A 16,425-nucleotide genomic window follows, 5' to 3' on the forward strand; every position below is an offset into this window, starting at 1 on the left:
AATATTTAATTATAAATTAAAATCAAGTTTACACATTTTTTATTTATATTTAAATTTTTATTAATAATTAAATATTTTTAGATTAGATATCACTACATTGTTAACATATTGTCTAATGTAAGTCATTAGAAATAGGAAAATAATAATCAATTAAAAAATTATGAAAATATAATAATCATTTATTAGTTATCAAACGATACTTAAATAGTCTTTGTCTAAAATAACTTATCAATTATCAAAATAGCTTATAAATACGGTAAATATAAAATCAAAGTTAAGTAATTATACTCTTTTAAATAATAATTTAAATTCATTAACATTGCAATAATACCATATACTGGTATATAATTCTAACAATGAATACTATAAAATATATATTAATATTATTTGATATTTTACTGACAAGTATGTGATTTATAAAAACATTTTATTATATTCACATAAATTTATAACATTTATTAAATATAGTCAGTTATATCCGATCGGATGGCGTGTGCGGTGATTGGGATTCCTTTAAAGATGAGAGATGTTTCCGTGTATATACCGATTTAGGTCAACACACGTACGACTCGGCTCAGGCCATCTGCGAGAATAACAGCGCAACGTTGGCCACAATACACAACGCCGACGAACAGGAGTTTATCACTAAACTAGTGTTTATCACACATAAAGTAGTCGACGAGGTCTGGATTGGTGGCCATCGGGAGGGAAAAGTGTTTCAGTGGATTCAAGAAAAGGCTGACATCGGTCCGTATACTAATTGGCTGAATGGGTCACCAACTAATGACACAAATGAAGATTGCCTACAAATGGTCCCCAAATCCAAAGATATGGGCAAATGGGACGACGAAAACTGTACGAAAAAAAATTTGTTTGTTTGCCAAAAGCTACAGAAGTGGACAATAGATATGATTCAACAGACACTACTGAATGAACGAAAACAATTGCAATCAATTATAGCAGACATGGATTCACTGAAAAAAGCTAATCCCATACCAATTGGCTTTACATACGTACAGTTGCCTAAAGAGAAAGCGCCGCAAGATATATGGCCGACATTTAAGTGGCAAGAAGTCAGCGCTAACTATGCGGGTGTCTTCTTCAGAATTACCGGTGGTTCGGCCGCACCGGTTGGTCAGATTCAGGAAGAATCGACTCCCAGATTGGCAATGATTGAGATCGCCGACGCCACTGGTTATAAGGATAAGAGTGATCCTATTGGAAAGGGAGGTCACGCCAAGATTAAGGCCGGTTCTACTGGCAATCCCTGGTTCTTCCAGTTTGATGTTTCCAATGATGAAGTGAGACCAAGAAATATGGCGGTAAGGGTTTGGAATCGGATTGCTTAACATATTCTTAATCATTATTATTAATTAACAAACAATTATAATAAAATTCATTTATTAATAAAATTATATTAAAGTATTCAATAAATTCTTATATTATGCATAAATAGAAAAACAAAAACAATATGATAATACTGTATAACTCTTGAATTATAAAATTATACTGTATTTACAATAAAAATAACATTAAAAATATTAAAACCCGGTTTTTAATATTTTAAATGTTTTATTTAATAAAACATGTGATAAATTATGTATATTATTAATGTTAACTAATTTAATGTTTAATTTTTTATATCCAATATATTATTAAAATCATTCAATTTATCGTTAACTTTATCGATGCGGGCATTCATTCGCAGCGATATTTTATTCTCAAGTGTCGCACAGTTTGTTTTGAATGCATTGTATTGGCCATCGAGTTGGTTGAGTCGACACAACAATTGGTTGCGTTGGTCGACATACCGACGCTTAGCTTCGCATTGATTACTTTTCTTGACAATAACATCACCTTTCATGCCGTCGACAATCTGTTTCAATGTCCGAAACTGATAATCAAATTGTTTCTCATTGTTAACCATTTGTTGTCTCAATGTTTTCCAACTCTTTTCCTGTTCGCCGATCCGAACATCTATTGACTTCAGTCTCTCGAGTTTGGCATTCATTCCAGTCTTCATGTCCGACAACTTTTGGCATTCTTGACGAATCGTTTCAATGTCTTTAAATGTTTTGCTAAGCGTTTCTAGTGATGGCTTCAAACTATGAGAAAACTCTTTAAGACTATCGTTGCCTTTGATTAGCTGTAAGTATTGTTTCTCTAAAATCTTCTTCTCGTTTCGTTTGTCACTCAATTCTGTCTCTTTTTTCTCGGTATTCATTTGTATTCTTATCGGACTTTTTACCAGATTTTCATTCAGTTTTTCGATATCTTCTTTAGTTTTACTGATTTTGATGTCTAGTTCACTGATTTCCTCCTAAAATAAAATCAAACAAAAATCAAACTCAAAGACATCAAAACATATCATATATTAACATACATTTTGTTGAAGAATCGATGACTTGATTTGTTTGGTTTCATTGATGAGTTTGATGGCAGACGTCCTTTTTGTCTCAAAATTTTTGGCCATCTCTTTCAACTGTCTACTGATGGCCACTGTTTGACACTTATTGGTCGACAAATGCATTGCTTTGGCCTCAATCTGTCTCTTCTGTTCCCGAATACGCTGTTCGATGGCTTGTCTGCGAACTGGAAGGTCGACACACCATTGATTTCGACGATTGAATACCGTTGTGATGTCCGATAACTTGAGCACCAATTTACATAATGACCGCAATATACGTTTAGTTCGGCGACCATTAGGATTGACCACATCGTTAAGTGTCACATCACGGATACCATCGTATGACACAAAATTGGTCACTAAATTCTTAATATTGACCACTTGAATAACCGACTCGTAGTTGGATATGTCATCAAAGCCCGACGTGACCTCAATGTCCGGTTGCGATACATTGTAAACACCGAATTCGGCCAAAATGCTGACATATAACTGAATTACCAGATCTTTGGTCGGACGCAACAACTGTTCGGCCGTTACTTTGATTCCCAATTGCTTTAGTACTCGAATAACGTCTTCATCCGATAATCTGTTGGCCATTTGAACTGTTCGGGTGTTCGGATAATGTCCCGTAAATACACGTATTTTCGGCAATTAATTGGGTTTTTAAATGATCTGACAATTGATTTATAGAACAAATCTTAAGTGTCTCTCATGTGATCACTATTTCGTAAGTCTAATATCACGTGATTTATTGGCAAACTTGAGGTCAATTAGAGGTCAATTAGAGGTCATATTTAATCAATAATTATTAAATATATTGTTTTTGTAATAAAACATTTTAAAATTTTTTTTATACATTTTTAGTTCAATTTTTAGTTAATAATTTACATTACATTACTTACAGTACATGTGTTTTAAAAGTTTAAACTTTTATTTAAACTATAAAAGCTTGATATTGTATTTAAAATACAATTTTTATCAGTCACTTATAAATTTGTTTTATTATTTAAGTTATAACATTTAGCAAACAATAGTAATAATTTATTTTTCAAAAAATTCAATTTTATTATTTATTAAATACAAATTAAACATTTTTATAATCATCTAGCTAAATTATATTTTCAAAAAAATTATTAAAAGCAATTAAAAAGCAAACTAAACTAAATTATATTGACTAATAATAATAATAATAATAATAATTAGCTAATAAACATTTAACTAAATATAATTATTTATTTAGGATACAAATTTTATGTTAATTATTATAATTGATATAAAAAAATTAAAGCATTATAAGTATTGTAAATTAAATGATTTGTAATATTATATTAAATAATATTTATTAGTAATGAATATTTACTCCCGAACTTCATCAGCACTGGTGGCCGCCGTGTTGTCCGTATAGTTGTCTTCAACGGTAGTGCCTTCAGTAGTGGTCAACAAACTTAATAAATAGAGAAATATTTCGATTATTTTATTCTTCAAATAGTAGAAAACTTTTCTGATGATTGAAACTTCAGAGCTATAGAGATATGAGATTTTCAATTATATATATAAATATATAATTCAGTATTTTATCAAAAAAATTGTTTTCTTTTAAAATGAAATTATTTAAACAGGTATTTATTTAATAGTAAAAACTTTTCGTATAATTGTATAATATATTTTCAATAACATAAATAAAAATATGACTGAAGTAAACATTTTTGAAAAATATTTTAATACTTTTGAATAAATATTGTATTAAATAATTTATATTAATATTATTGGACACAAACCTTGACTTTGTAGAAGAGGAGGCGAGATCATCGCCGGTGGTGATTGTCTTACGGTAATCATCTTTGACCGGAACTCTGATCTCATGAATCTTTTGGTCCGATGCCATCGGTTCGTCCTCTGATCCTGACTTCTGATCAATCAATGGTTTATCAGTTGAATGTCTTGCAAGTCTTGGTTGTTGATGTTCTGTATTACCAAATGATCGGACAGTAGTGACAGTTGTCTCATCAGAGCTTACAGTAGACGTCGGGTTATCTGTTGTGGTTGTCTTGATTGTTGGATCAGTTGAATTGCCATTATCTGTGCTTTGATCGTCATCAACACAATTAACAATCATATAAACCGACATTATTATCAATAAATAATATATAATTTTCATTTTTATATGTATTAATACTGCAGTATTGCTATTAAAATTAGTTATAACCAAAAATTATCAAAAATTTGTATCCAAAAAATAAGTTATCAAATTTCAATTTTTATTAGAAATATATCCTATTTATATACTTATATATTCTACATATACACTAAACTAGCTTATTGTTTATATATTTATATTGTTGTTATTTGTATTTATTAATTAATTTAAAATTTATATTTAATTGATTTGTATTGTTTGTATTATTGCTAAGTTAAAAATAAGATTTTTTATCAAGATAAAAATATTCTATGAATCATCTATTGCTTCTATATTTGATATTAATAGTAATTTATTTTATATTATTAGACAAAAGTAATTAATGTGTATTTAAAAATATAATTAAAGATTTTTTGAGATAATTAGATAAAAAAACAAGTTTTATATTAGTGAGAAAAATCAGTCATTTTTTTAGTAATGATATTTTGGCAATTCATTATTGTTTTATGTTTTATTTAAAAAACTAATTATTAAATAATATATTAATAATAAAATATATTATTTTCAAAACATTAGAAATTAATTAATTATTTTTTTCTATTATTTTATATTTAAATTTTATCAACTTAAATATCATAATTATAATAATAATACAAAAATTCATGAAATTAATAAAAAATTCATTTATTTAAAAATCTAATAAATTGCATCCAATTAAAAATTATTGTATTAATTACAACAATTAATTTAAATAAAATACAGATATATTAGAATCACATTTACTGGTTATTATTTTTAATGTTAGAATAATCAGTAATAATAAGTACAATATGAATATAAACTTTTATACATCATTTATAATAATAAAATTATTTTATATTAACTATTTTTAAATAATGTTCATTCAATAATATCATGCAAAATCAAATATAAATCAACTATAGATGTAATTTTATATTACCATAACATTAATATACAGATTATGAAATGATATGATTATACAAAATATATTACTTTCAAAAGCAAAGTTGAATATATTGTTAGTGTTTATAATTTAAGTCTATTATACGGTATAATAATAATAATAATAATAATAACTTATATACAATGACAACGAGATTTCAAATGATTAACAAATTGATATTTCTTCGGCACAGTTGGCAATACTTTGACTACTGTCCAAATTAATAGTGTTGTTATTGTCAAGAGTTATATTTTCAGTTTCAATAGTCTCTCTATTGTCAAAGTTAGGGACCGATGTATCGCCGAAATTAATTTCTTCATTCTCTTCTTCTTCTTTGTCTTCCTTATCTTCGTCGTCATCAGAAGACTCGGCTTCAAGTTCTCCTTCTTTAACGTCCAATGATTCAAATTCTTCATTGTCTTCATCCAAATTGTTCTCCCATTCTGTTAATCCATTTTTTATAAGGTCTCCATTCTTTCGTTTGTCTTCTTCGGCATATTTTTGAAACAAATCCTGAAGTTTTCGTTCGTAAAGCGATTTATTTTTTGCAATTTCGATCTCAACTTCCGGATCATTGGTTGGCATTGTTTCGGGTTTCAAATCGTCCAACAATTCTAGCGTTTCTATTGTCTCTTCCGTGTCTTGCATACGTCGTGACCTCTTTTCGTTTAACAAATCTCTATAAATCATTTCAACCGTCGACTCTGTGTTCATAATCGACAGATTTTTTTCTTGAATCACATCGAGAATCTGTTTGCGTAAATCAATAAAAGTAAACGACTCGTCCACATAGCCTCTGGATTTCAATGATTTTAATTTCTTCATATGTGTATTGAAAATATCTTCAACACATTTATTAATGTCTGGATGTGATGTTCCTTCGTATTTGAAACGCTTGAATGCCGTTCGGCCACAATTGGTTGACCTCTTGAGCAACTCTTCGCGTTTCTCCCAGACTTGTTGTATACGACGCGCCAATTTCGGTATATCAGTAAACTTTGACCTCTGACCCATGGCCTCGTAGTCGAGTACCTCATTCTCTGAGTCAACCATCTGTCGCTGCAACTTCTTCAACGTCAGTGTCAATCTCTCGATAGCTTTAGTTTTATCTTTTACGGCAGATTTTTTCGCCGCCTTTTTCGGTTCTTGAGTTAATCGATTCATTTCGATGAGCAGATCGTTGTGATGGGCTATCACACGGAAATCGCTGGTCATAGCGGAGACTTCGTCCCGAAACATGGTCACCAACTTTTCAAACTGTGATGACTGAAGAAACGGATTGTTGTTTTGTTTAAGTTTATCGAAAACTATATTTAGTTTATCCGCTAAATCTTCGGTTTGTTGACCGCTACCGTTCAACTCAATCATACGATGACTGAATGTTTGTAAATAGCTTTGTACTAAAACGTCGGGATCGGCTTTAACTTTGTTCGGGTCTTTCACTTTTTTCGTCTTTTTCGGCGACAAAATCCTCTTTATTTTGTTCGGTATTGAATCTGATTCGTGAGGCGATGAGGAAGTGGTGGCCACTGGTGTGGGTATAATGCGTTTGATGGTACTTTTGGTTGGCAATGGTGTCTTATACTCACCATTATCTACGGCAGTAATTGTATGGCAACTGTCCAACAGACTAGTCATTACAAGTCCATCATCAGGTAATGTATCCAACAGTGACTTTGTATCGTTTATATACTCATCAAGTCTTCGGCCGATATCCTTACGAATTGCGTGCATATCAGGTAATTTGTGGATCACTTCATCGACAATCTCAATGTCATCGATCTGAACGATAAAATTAAATAACAATTTTAAGACATGAGATATTAATATCAAATACAATGACTGCAAACAACAATTGACCTCATTTTCAACGACGGTTTCGTATTTGTCTTCCTCCTCGTCGTCGTTATGGTTGTCATCGTAATCATCAATACTTTCTTCGTCATCATCGATGGTAATGATTTCCAGTGGTCTTGTATTGATGGTGTGATGCTGTTGATCAGTATTTGCTGTGAGGGCAGCTTTAATCAAGTCATTCAACTGATCCATTGTTTCACTTAAACACACTTTTTTGAGACCAAATCAAAACAATAAAAACAATAAAATTTTCTTAAAATAAAAACCAAATTAATTGATTGATTGCAATGTTTTGCCGCAAAATAATAGTGTTTTTGATGTCTTATATAAAAAACAGATAACACTTGACATACAAACAGATAATCATTTGATTCGAATGAACGCCAAAAACAAAAATGTTTGGTTTTTTACGTGTATTACTGTCTATTGAATGCATTGATATTACAGTAATATTACAGATATTTGAATGTTTGAATACAATATATTTTTTTGGTTGACTCAATTTGGGACGTTATTTGTGAATATATTTTTGTATTATTAATAAAATGTAATAAAATTATTGCTGAAAACAAAGTTCAATACAAATAAAACATTAGAGTTTGTTTGGTAGCGCCAGATGTCAACCAATATTACATGTATTGGTATGTAATACTACAGTAGTATTAGCTAATGCGCTAACATTGCTATAAATTTGTTTATTGTTTTTGTTGTTATCAATAAAATTTAACAAATGTACTTTTACTAATAAATTTTCATTATTATTATTATTTGTATCATGGACATTTGTCTATTAGATTTATTATACAGTATTACCATAAAAATGATGATAAAATGTGATTTATATATCCGCTTATATTTTTGATACAACTGTCAACACTGAAAATGATTGACAAGTGGGCGGTCTTTACATATGATGTATAGGTTAGTGACCTATCAATGAATGTGTGAACAGTTGGACTCATTTGTTGATTATATTGTTATTATTAATGATTATTACAAACAATATTCAAGTATTGAAAGCATGGGTTAAGACAAATAAAGATGAGATCCAAGACAATCATCGGTTGACATATTTGGTTGACCACCAAAAAAATGTTGTGACCGCCGATGACATGTCCAACAACAAAATCAATGGCAAAAATTGTTTCGCCGATGAAGAAGAACACCAATAGTTCCAAAGACATGGCTGTCGTCGTCGACAACAACGATCTGAGTGTTCAAATTGAAGATCAGTTCTTCACCGGTCATTCACCGTCGCTCAAGAAGACCGTAGACTTTTTGTCGGACAGAATTGCATCGAAATGTATTCGCCGCGTGAAGACTGAAGTGTTTGTTAAATGCAAACAGTGTTACATTGAATCGACAGACCCTTTGACCGTCGATGACCTGGACTTTACTGTCATAACTAATTGCATTCATCAACAGTGTAATAGTTTTGTTGACGATTACTGTGCGCAACAAATTACCAAAATTTTACCACTTCTTCTCAATGAAGACATTGATCCGACTGTCTACGAGTTTGCCACTAGTATTACCACTAAGTATGCAGAGAAAACGTGTGTCGATTGGATCCAAACGAATATTACGACTACTCTTGTGGAAAGTAATCTAAAGAATGGATTGAAGAAAAAATTAAACAAATCATCGAATGTGACGCCAGATGTTGAAGAGCCACAAGACGTGTCAACTGTTGTCGATATTTGTCCCGTGTTTAACACAGTTCGTGATTTGATGGCCGACCTATACAAGTGTCCTGAATTAGTCCAAATTGAGACAATAAATATATGCGATTTGGTCAGTGATTTGTCACAATTGAGACGGAAATCTAGAGAACTGCCAAAACGTACACTTGATTTCATTGATGTCAATGTTAAAGATTTTTTGATGGCACTCATAGCCAACAAACCCGATCTATTAGTTGACAGTGTTGTACAAAGATTTGTTGATTATTGGCGCGAATTCAGTATAATTGTCGATAAATTTATTTGTCCGCGAAATTTGGTTATACTATCGGAGAGATCAATATCATCGTACAAAAGTTGGAACAAATACGAGTCGATTTTGTTGACACTTTTGGGCAATAATATCACAACACCGAAGATAGTCGAGGGCGACGTTCTTTGGACTGTCAAACAAGAGTGGAGTGAATCAGTACTTAAACGGTTGGCCAGTTGTTTACGATTGGTAGCCGACCAGCACATAATGAAGCGGAGATCATCACATAATGACCCGACGATTGAATATTCGGACGAAGAGTCGGAGTCAAATGAAATCATTGACTGGCTTTCATGGTTTTGTGGCCAAAGTGATGACCAATTTTAATGACAATCAATTAACCCAAACTATCATAAATATATTGTCATTGTTTGCTCTAAATTGAGTTAACAGACTATCATTTGGTTTAATTGACATTTAAAGCATTTATAAAAATAATATATAAACAAATACTATAAAACTATTTGTTTAATAATTTTCATGAATTTTATATTTTAATTTAAAAAGCGTTTTTATTTATTTCATAATTTTATTTATTATATATTGATATTTTGTCTAAAAATTTATTTATAAAATGAATGTTTTTTATTATCAAACTTTTTAAGTTGAAGAATAAAACATGTTATATATAGTTATATAGAAATATGAGTAAAAAATGAGTGATTATTTTGAAACATACATTTAGAAATCAAATGCATGTTTAAAAATACAAATAAATGTTATCAACAAATTATACACAACATGTATATCATATACTAAATAATGATTATTTAAAAATTATACCAGAATATTGTATAACATTATAGAGTTAACTAATTTATATACAGTATATAATACGGTAAATAGATTATCAAAAACGAGTTTAAATATCAATTGATTACTTTGTTTCGTTTAAAATTCTAGTATTTAAAAAAATTTTTGGTTATTTAGTGTGGATAATAATTATAAAAAATATCTAAAAATAAAGTAAATTATAGTATGGTTTTTATATAAAAACAAAATAAATATAATTATAATATATTTTCAAATATAACTAATTCACAGGTAATTATAATTCTTGCAGTTTATGGAATCGTCGCAAAAGTCAATGAGTGAATCGATCGGTTGCTGTCGACACTTGAACTGTGCCACCACTTGACTAATCTTTTTGAACCACTCGTAGGCCTGTCCGGGTGTTGGCGCACGAAATTTGTACATATTTTTGCCGTAATTGTCTGACAATCGAAAGGTATCCGTATATTGTGTGTCTTCAAACAGAGATACCGACCAACCGATGAGTGAACGACACTTTAGAGGATTTGAAGGAAACTGGATGTAGGAAAGGAATATACATATATATTACGGTAATTATTTAATATACATTAGTTAGCGGATAAAAAAAACCAAACAGTACTTACAATATCAGTTTGATATGTCTTAAATTGTTTGGAATCAAAATAATACAAATGATTGCCCTGTAGTATCAGCCAGTATTTAACCCAACCGGCCATCTAATAAACAAACAGTTTTGTAATTTAATTATTAATAATTGCAATTTAGTTATGAAAAATTAAGATAAAAATTTTATAAACTTACAGAAGGTTTCTTTCCATCCTTTAAGATAGTCTTTCTTTTAACCATTCCTTGAAGTAGTATATCTCCACTAATGAACGGTATATTTCTTTCAATATATCTATTATATTGTTTATAATCATTGACCACATCTTTTCGTAATTCGGTTAGTTCTTCGTCGTCGTAAATAATTTCGATCGTCGGTAATGTAATGACAGTAACTGTCTGTTCGGTAATATCTCTAGACTTATGTATAACGGGTTCTTCAATGAGAGGACTATCATCTATAAGGCAAATGTTTTTCTTGTTCTCGACATCTGAATGATGGGTCGAAAGCAAATATTTAGTATTGGATGGAATGGCGCTCGTTATTGTCGACAACACATTTGTGCCCAAACTATGAGACTTTCGGTGACCAGCAATAAACGGGATTCGCTTACTATAAGTTGGCATTGAGTTAGCGTTGGCGTGAGTGTCGGCACAGTTAAAACTAACGGACAGCCTATTGTTTGTCCCGCTATGAGATAAAGGTGTTTGCAGTGTTGATTGATCACCGGAGGTCGAGTTGGTTTGCGAACCGCCTGCTTGGCTAAGTTCGCGGACATAAAATACACTTTTGCCGTCAGTTTCTGGCGGTTCAAGTGATAGAGATTTCCTTATAAAAAATAAAAATAAACAAACAATTCAATAATTAATAACAAATAAATAATAACTCACTTAAAATTGTCTTCTTCGAGGAACCTCTGAAGCTCTTCGATATATCGAACGGACAATAAATATTTCTGTAGATTTGGCATAATTGGAAGATTGTCTGCAAATAAATAAATAAACAATAAAATCAATAGTAATCTAAAGTGATTATTATCATCAAATTAATACCATAAACTGATTTCTGAAATTCGGATATTGTGTTGAGCACTGAATCCATTTTATGCTTTCGGTTCGGTGTCTCCTTTCCTTTGGACAACGGATGGGCCACATCTATGTGTGTAATGTCCGTCAGATAGAGACCCAGGTATGGAATGCATGGGTTTCTCGTGTGAGACAAATGGTCCCGTAATCGGTCAAAGTTGTCGTCGCTGGAGAACAATTCGTTGAGACGCTCATAGAGTTGTTTATCTTTTTTTGACAAATTCTGGCAAATAATCAGAAAATAAAGATAAATCAAACAATAATAAATTATTTTTTATTTTTTAGCAAACAATTTAGAAACTGAAAGTTAAATATTTAAATATCATATATCATAATACAGGATATCTTATCATATAAAACCAATAATACATTGTTATTGAACAATGTTATCACTGAATCATACAGTAGTTTATAAAAACAAAACAAAAATATTTGTGATTTATTACAATCAGATCTAAAATATTTAATAGTATTTATTTAGTACTTACGGTCCATGTCTTTGATAATCGATGTATGGGTGCACTGGACAGGGCTGATGTAATTGCAAACGCTGAGTGCAAGTTATTTAAGTCGTGTAAACGTTTGGCAACTTTGAGGAAATGACTCAAAACCTCTGCCCGATGTTTGGCCGACTTGTGCTCTAAGATCTCTTTAATTACCCAAAAGCTGACCTAAAAATGAAATAAACATTTATTTTATTAATTTTAAAATTTCTCAGATTTTCCTCAAACTATGACTAATTAAACTAATATTTCATTATAATTACATATTAAATAAATAAAATAAATCTAAAGAGTAAACATATGGATTAAATTAATGTATTTAACTGTCTAATGACAGACAAAGAGAGAGAGAGAGAGAAAGTAAGAGAGGAGTGACTAATGATATGGTTGAGTGACCACAAAGTTGATGACTCACTCTATTGAATCTTTGCGTAAATTTGACCACATTTGGTGATATTTGCAACTTTTTGCTACCATTCCATTGACAAGACGACAACTCTTCGGATCGTATGTCGACAAATATAGCCAAATCAATTAGTGTCAACTGTGTGGCCAAATCGTCGGGTGCGACACGAAGTACATCATGAATATTGTCATACTTTGAGTGATAGTCGCCAACATCTAACCGGAATGTATTAATTGGCGACCAATTATAGTAATCGACGGACTTGTTTCTGACGATATCAGGTGTCGTCAGACTGTGATATTCGTCTTGACTGTCACTGGTGTGCGAACTGTTGGCCGGAGAAGAGCCGCTGTTAGCTGTTGTCGACAACAACTGAAAACGGCTGTCCATGCGATCCATTTCGCTCTGCAAACAGGTTTTAACTAATATTACAAAACAGATGTCTTGTGTTACTTGTCTTACATTAAGTGATCGCCAATTGAATAGCAGAGTACCCGGTGTTGAGACACTCCTTTTGATTGTTGGAAATGGCTTTACATTTAATGACGACATGACTGATGCAGAAGTGACTGCTGTTGTTGTTGTTGTGGCTGTCGATGATTGCTGTCATCCATCGCATAGCTTAACATAATATTGCGTTAAATAGTATTTAATTAATCAGTTGTTGAGAACAGTTATTATTGGCTACCAGTGCTCTCTCTCTCTAGCAGTGGTATCAGTCACACAATGATACCCATTATCACCGCAAGACTCTGTGTTGAGATAACAAACTGTTTATCAATTGGTTTATCACTTAATACTGTATGTATTGTTGACTGCAGTAATGTAACAGTAATGTTGTTTTCACTGTTAATGTCAAACACACTGATTGTTTGTATGCATTGATTGGATATTATTGTTATATTAATTATAATCCTTATATCAAATGACACTTTCGAATATAGCAAACATTTATTAATAACTATAAAAACAGTAATAATATTAATATACAGTTAATACTAAACACTATATTTTAATAATAATAATAATAAACCCAAACAACAATCAATTGCATTGTGTTTATTGTTTAAGCATATGATTGACTCCCACTGTATAATAATAACAAGTGTTTCCATAAATCACGTGTTCATCAATTGTATGGCAATTGAACCCTAAATTGATCATGATGACATTTTAGTTATTATTATTTTTTATACAAAAATGTACATGATGCAATTTTGATTTATTTACTATTATGTTAGTTATTATTATTTTTATTAAATAAAGTTTTATACTGTATATATAAATATAGTAGATAATTATTATTTACAATAGTAAATTTATCAATTATAATTTACAGAAATTAATTAATTAATTATTTTGTTAGTTAAATAAAATTAGTTTTATTTATGATTTTAATTGTAAAATTATATATATATATATATATATATATTTATTTATTTAATATAGTCAACTTAAGTTAATTATAACTATAATTATAGTGGTCAACAAGTTATTATTAAAATAAAAAATTTAATTTTTTTTACAATAGTATCTGTAAATCTAATTTATTAATAATTTGCATATTATTTTAAAGCAAAATATCAAAATAATAATTAATTTTGTTTTATCTAATTTTGACGGCTTTAACAAATACACCGTATTTGGGACACAATGAAACCAATTTGGTATCGACAGTGATTTCTCCCCTTTCGGTTCGCGGTCCCGGTTCCAGTCGGTAATTGAGCAATAGTTTGGCCAAACATAGTTTCATTTCAAAAAATGCGAACCTCATGCCCACACAATTACGGGGTCCGTTGCCAAACGGTTGCCACGATGACGGGTGCGCCTCATGTCGTCGCCCAGCACTGAACCGCTCGGGATCAAACTTTTCCGGATCGGGCCATTGGTCCGGGTCGTGATGCATGAAATATGTGGCAAACTGTACGGACGTGCCTTTCGGTATTGTTATGTTACCGTATGAATAGTCAGCAATGGTTTCTCGTGTAACAAATGTAATCAACGGTGGATACAATCTCATAGTCTCGTTGAGCATCCACTCCATGTACTCGAGTTTGGTAACGGTATTAAAGTCTAGCCGTCCTTCAGTTTCATATAGTTTCAGCACTTCACGTCTGACCCGTTCCTGAACCTCGGGTTTGTTGACCAGTATATGTGCGGCAAATCCCAGTGCTGTACTCGTCGTTTCATACCCGGCCTCATAAAACAGTACACAATTAGCTCTGATTTCATCTTCAGACAGTCGGATGTCATGTTTGGCAACTTTTGTTTGAAGACTAGTATCTAATTCTATATTATTCGAGACATCACTTTCTTGTAGATCAGTACTGGCAGTAAGTTTATGATCACTTAAATCGAAAAACTCTTGACCCGATATTTTCGAGTCCATCATCAACTGCAAGAGGTCTTTACGTTTCATATTTGAATTGGTTTTTCTTATATTAATTATCTCTTGACTCATATCCAAGAGTATACCAGTTGGTGATCGTCCCAATCGATCTTTAAGTAACTCTTCGGCGCGACGATAGTAGTATAAAATGTGATCCAATTGAGGAAAACAATTGACGGCAACTGAGTACCACTTACTGCCCGGTCGGGCGGCAAACACATCTTTGGCCGCTTTCAAAAACTTGTTGTTCGGATCCATTTGAACATTGCTTTGTATACCGAAAGCTGTGCGTCCGATCACATCAGTAGTTAATCCCTGGAACAGATCATAGATATCGAACTCGTTGTCTTCGCGCGAATTTTTGTCAACCATTTCTAATAAAGTATTAATCGCGTCATCAATCAGTGGTGTCATTGTCTTGAGTTTGGCCGCACTGAACGTTGGCGTCAATATACTGCGAATCTCTTTCCAACGGCTGCCTCGACTCCGATGGACGGCACCGCTCATTACGGGAATAGGATTTGTGCCATATTTCAACACAAAATGCTGGCGATCATAGAAATACTGAAAGTCTTTTATTTGGATGTGTTTTGAGAGCTCCGGGTCTGCCACCAGCACCGTTGGTTTGGCGCCATTGTAATAGCCGACAACTTTACCGTATTTATGAAGCAAAACATTTTGTCTTTCTATTGAATTCAATCCATTGAAATCAAACATATTTCCAAATATTATGTGCGGTTTTGGGCCCCGAATGCCATTCCTCTTCAATTTGGACATCCATTGCAACCGTCGATAAAATAAATATACAAATAGTACACATAAAACTATAACTAATAAAAATAACATATTTAAATTTATTAAACAATGTCTAATTTTTAAAAATAATAATTAATTAGTTTTACATTATTTTTTCAAATTAGTCATTAGAACATTTAATAAAAATAAATGATCAAAAAATGTGTTTTTAGTAATTTTATCATTTGTCAAGTATAACTAGTAATGTATTATCAATTAAATTTTTATTAAGTGTTTATTTAATACATTATTGTGTACTGTATAATAATTAGCTATTCATTTTAACCAATTTTATTATTTGATAACGTTTATCATTGAACTGTCTGATATATTTGTATTACAATATAATTACTGTATTTTAAAAAATTTTAAATTATTTTATATCTAATAAAAAATTATTAAAATTAATAATTATATAACTATATTAAAATTTTCTTAAATTTTTTGTATCAATTATCATAAAAGTTTTACAATGATTATAAATTATTTTAGTGAAATTAGTTAAAGGA

At 31.1% G+C, this 16,425-nt stretch overlaps 7 protein-coding genes across 7 annotated transcripts; 2 read left to right on the top strand and 5 right to left on the bottom strand.

Annotated features, from left to right (window-relative positions):
* Positions 1-282: 282 nt before the first annotated feature.
* Positions 283-1,376, top strand: LOC128955441 (uncharacterized). Its single transcript, XM_054301112.1, has 2 exons — positions 283-405; positions 469-1,376. Exons 1-2 carry the CDS (start codon positions 357-359, stop codon positions 1,347-1,349), a joined length of 930 nt encoding a protein of 309 aa, XP_054157087.1. The 5' UTR covers positions 283-356; the 3' UTR covers positions 1,350-1,376.
* A 228-nt stretch (positions 1,377-1,604) lies between these two features.
* On the bottom strand, positions 1,605-3,183 carry LOC128955329 (uncharacterized). Its single transcript, XM_054300993.1, has 2 exons — positions 2,384-3,183; positions 1,605-2,320 (listed from the first exon to the last, which is right to left on the bottom strand). Exons 1-2 carry the CDS (start codon positions 3,002-3,004, stop codon positions 1,631-1,633), a joined length of 1,311 nt encoding a protein of 436 aa, XP_054156968.1. The 5' UTR covers positions 3,005-3,183; the 3' UTR covers positions 1,605-1,630.
* A 580-nt stretch (positions 3,184-3,763) lies between these two features.
* Positions 3,764-4,535, bottom strand: LOC128955722 (uncharacterized). Its single transcript, XM_054301394.1, has 2 exons — positions 4,186-4,535; positions 3,764-3,851 (listed from the first exon to the last, which is right to left on the bottom strand). The coding sequence occupies exons 1-2, from the start codon at positions 4,533-4,535 to the stop codon at positions 3,764-3,766; spliced, it is 438 nt and encodes a 145-aa protein (XP_054157369.1).
* A 1,082-nt stretch (positions 4,536-5,617) lies between these two features.
* LOC128955260 (uncharacterized) lies at positions 5,618-7,802 on the bottom strand. Its single transcript, XM_054300910.1, has 3 exons — positions 7,369-7,802; positions 7,098-7,290; positions 5,618-7,037 (listed from the first exon to the last, which is right to left on the bottom strand). The coding sequence occupies exons 1-3, from the start codon at positions 7,555-7,557 to the stop codon at positions 5,674-5,676; spliced, it is 1,746 nt and encodes a 581-aa protein (XP_054156885.1). The 5' UTR covers positions 7,558-7,802; the 3' UTR covers positions 5,618-5,673.
* Positions 7,803-8,257: 455 nt separating this feature from the next.
* Positions 8,258-9,687, top strand: LOC128955723 (uncharacterized). Its single transcript, XM_054301395.1, has 2 exons — positions 8,258-8,286; positions 8,377-9,687. The coding sequence occupies exon 2, from the start codon at positions 8,473-8,475 to the stop codon at positions 9,685-9,687; it is 1,215 nt and encodes a 404-aa protein (XP_054157370.1). The 5' UTR covers positions 8,258-8,286; positions 8,377-8,472.
* A 709-nt stretch (positions 9,688-10,396) lies between these two features.
* LOC128955043 (ras-specific guanine nucleotide-releasing factor RalGPS2-like) lies at positions 10,397-13,646 on the bottom strand. Its single transcript, XM_054300675.1, has 8 exons — positions 13,195-13,646; positions 12,742-13,137; positions 12,312-12,494; positions 11,791-12,046; positions 11,629-11,722; positions 10,936-11,566; positions 10,758-10,850; positions 10,397-10,668 (listed from the first exon to the last, which is right to left on the bottom strand). Exons 1-8 carry the CDS (start codon positions 13,282-13,284, stop codon positions 10,399-10,401), a joined length of 2,013 nt encoding a protein of 670 aa, XP_054156650.1. The 5' UTR covers positions 13,285-13,646; the 3' UTR covers positions 10,397-10,398.
* Positions 13,647-14,338: 692 nt separating this feature from the next.
* LOC128955724 (cytochrome P450 3A24-like) lies at positions 14,339-16,079 on the bottom strand. The gene has a single exon (XM_054301396.1). It carries the CDS (start codon positions 15,965-15,967, stop codon positions 14,339-14,341), a length of 1,629 nt encoding a protein of 542 aa, XP_054157371.1. The 5' UTR covers positions 15,968-16,079.
* Between the last annotated feature and the right edge of the window lie 346 nt (positions 16,080-16,425).

This window comes from Oppia nitens, unplaced genomic scaffold, assembly GCF_028296485.1.
Source record: "Oppia nitens isolate AA-2021 unplaced genomic scaffold, nextdenovo-longstitch-racon4-pilon3 scaffold2_pilon_pilon_pilon, whole genome shotgun sequence".
Lineage (NCBI taxonomy): Eukaryota > Metazoa > Arthropoda > Arachnida > Sarcoptiformes > Oppiidae > Oppia > Oppia nitens.

Excerpts from the sequence above, each read along its gene's own strand:
- LOC128955441 (XM_054301112.1), top strand. The coding sequence starts at position 357 with ATGAATACTATAAAATATATATTAATATTATTTGATATTTTACTGACA. Across the intron at positions 406-468 it reads ATTTGATATTTTACTGACAA|TCAGTTATATCCGATCGGAT; the intron begins GTATGTGATTTA and ends TATTAAATATAG.
- LOC128955329 (XM_054300993.1), bottom strand. The coding sequence starts at position 3,004 with ATGGCCAACAGATTATCGGATGAAGACGTTATTCGAGTACTAAAGCAA. Across the intron at positions 2,321-2,383 it reads CATCGATTCTTCAACAAAAT|GAGGAAATCAGTGAACTAGA; the intron begins GTATGTTAATAT and ends ATTTTATTTTAG.
- LOC128955722 (XM_054301394.1), bottom strand. The coding sequence starts at position 4,535 with ATGTCGGTTTATATGATTGTTAATTGTGTTGATGACGATCAAAGCACA. Across the intron at positions 3,852-4,185 it reads TCCTCTTCTACAAAGTCAAG|TTTGTTGACCACTACTGAAG; the intron begins GTTTGTGTCCAA and ends CTATTTATTAAG.
- LOC128955260 (XM_054300910.1), bottom strand. The coding sequence starts at position 7,557 with ATGGATCAGTTGAATGACTTGATTAAAGCTGCCCTCACAGCAAATACT. Across the intron at positions 7,291-7,368 it reads AAACCGTCGTTGAAAATGAG|ATCGATGACATTGAGATTGT; the intron begins GTCAATTGTTGT and ends TTTATCGTTCAG. Across the intron at positions 7,038-7,097 it reads AATTACTGCCGTAGATAATG|TGGCCACCACTTCCTCATCG; the intron begins GTGAGTATAAGA and ends TACCCACACCAG.
- LOC128955723 (XM_054301395.1), top strand. The coding sequence starts at position 8,473 with ATGACATGTCCAACAACAAAATCAATGGCAAAAATTGTTTCGCCGATG.
- LOC128955043 (XM_054300675.1), bottom strand. The coding sequence starts at position 13,284 with ATGTCGTCATTAAATGTAAAGCCATTTCCAACAATCAAAAGGAGTGTC. Across the intron at positions 13,138-13,194 it reads TCAATTGGCGATCACTTAAT|AGCGAAATGGATCGCATGGA; the intron begins GTAAGACAAGTA and ends ACCTGTTTGCAG. Across the intron at positions 12,495-12,741 it reads TTACGCAAAGATTCAATAGA|GTCAGCTTTTGGGTAATTAA; the intron begins GTGAGTCATCAA and ends TTTCATTTTTAG.
- LOC128955724 (XM_054301396.1), bottom strand. The coding sequence starts at position 15,967 with ATGTTATTTTTATTAGTTATAGTTTTATGTGTACTATTTGTATATTTA.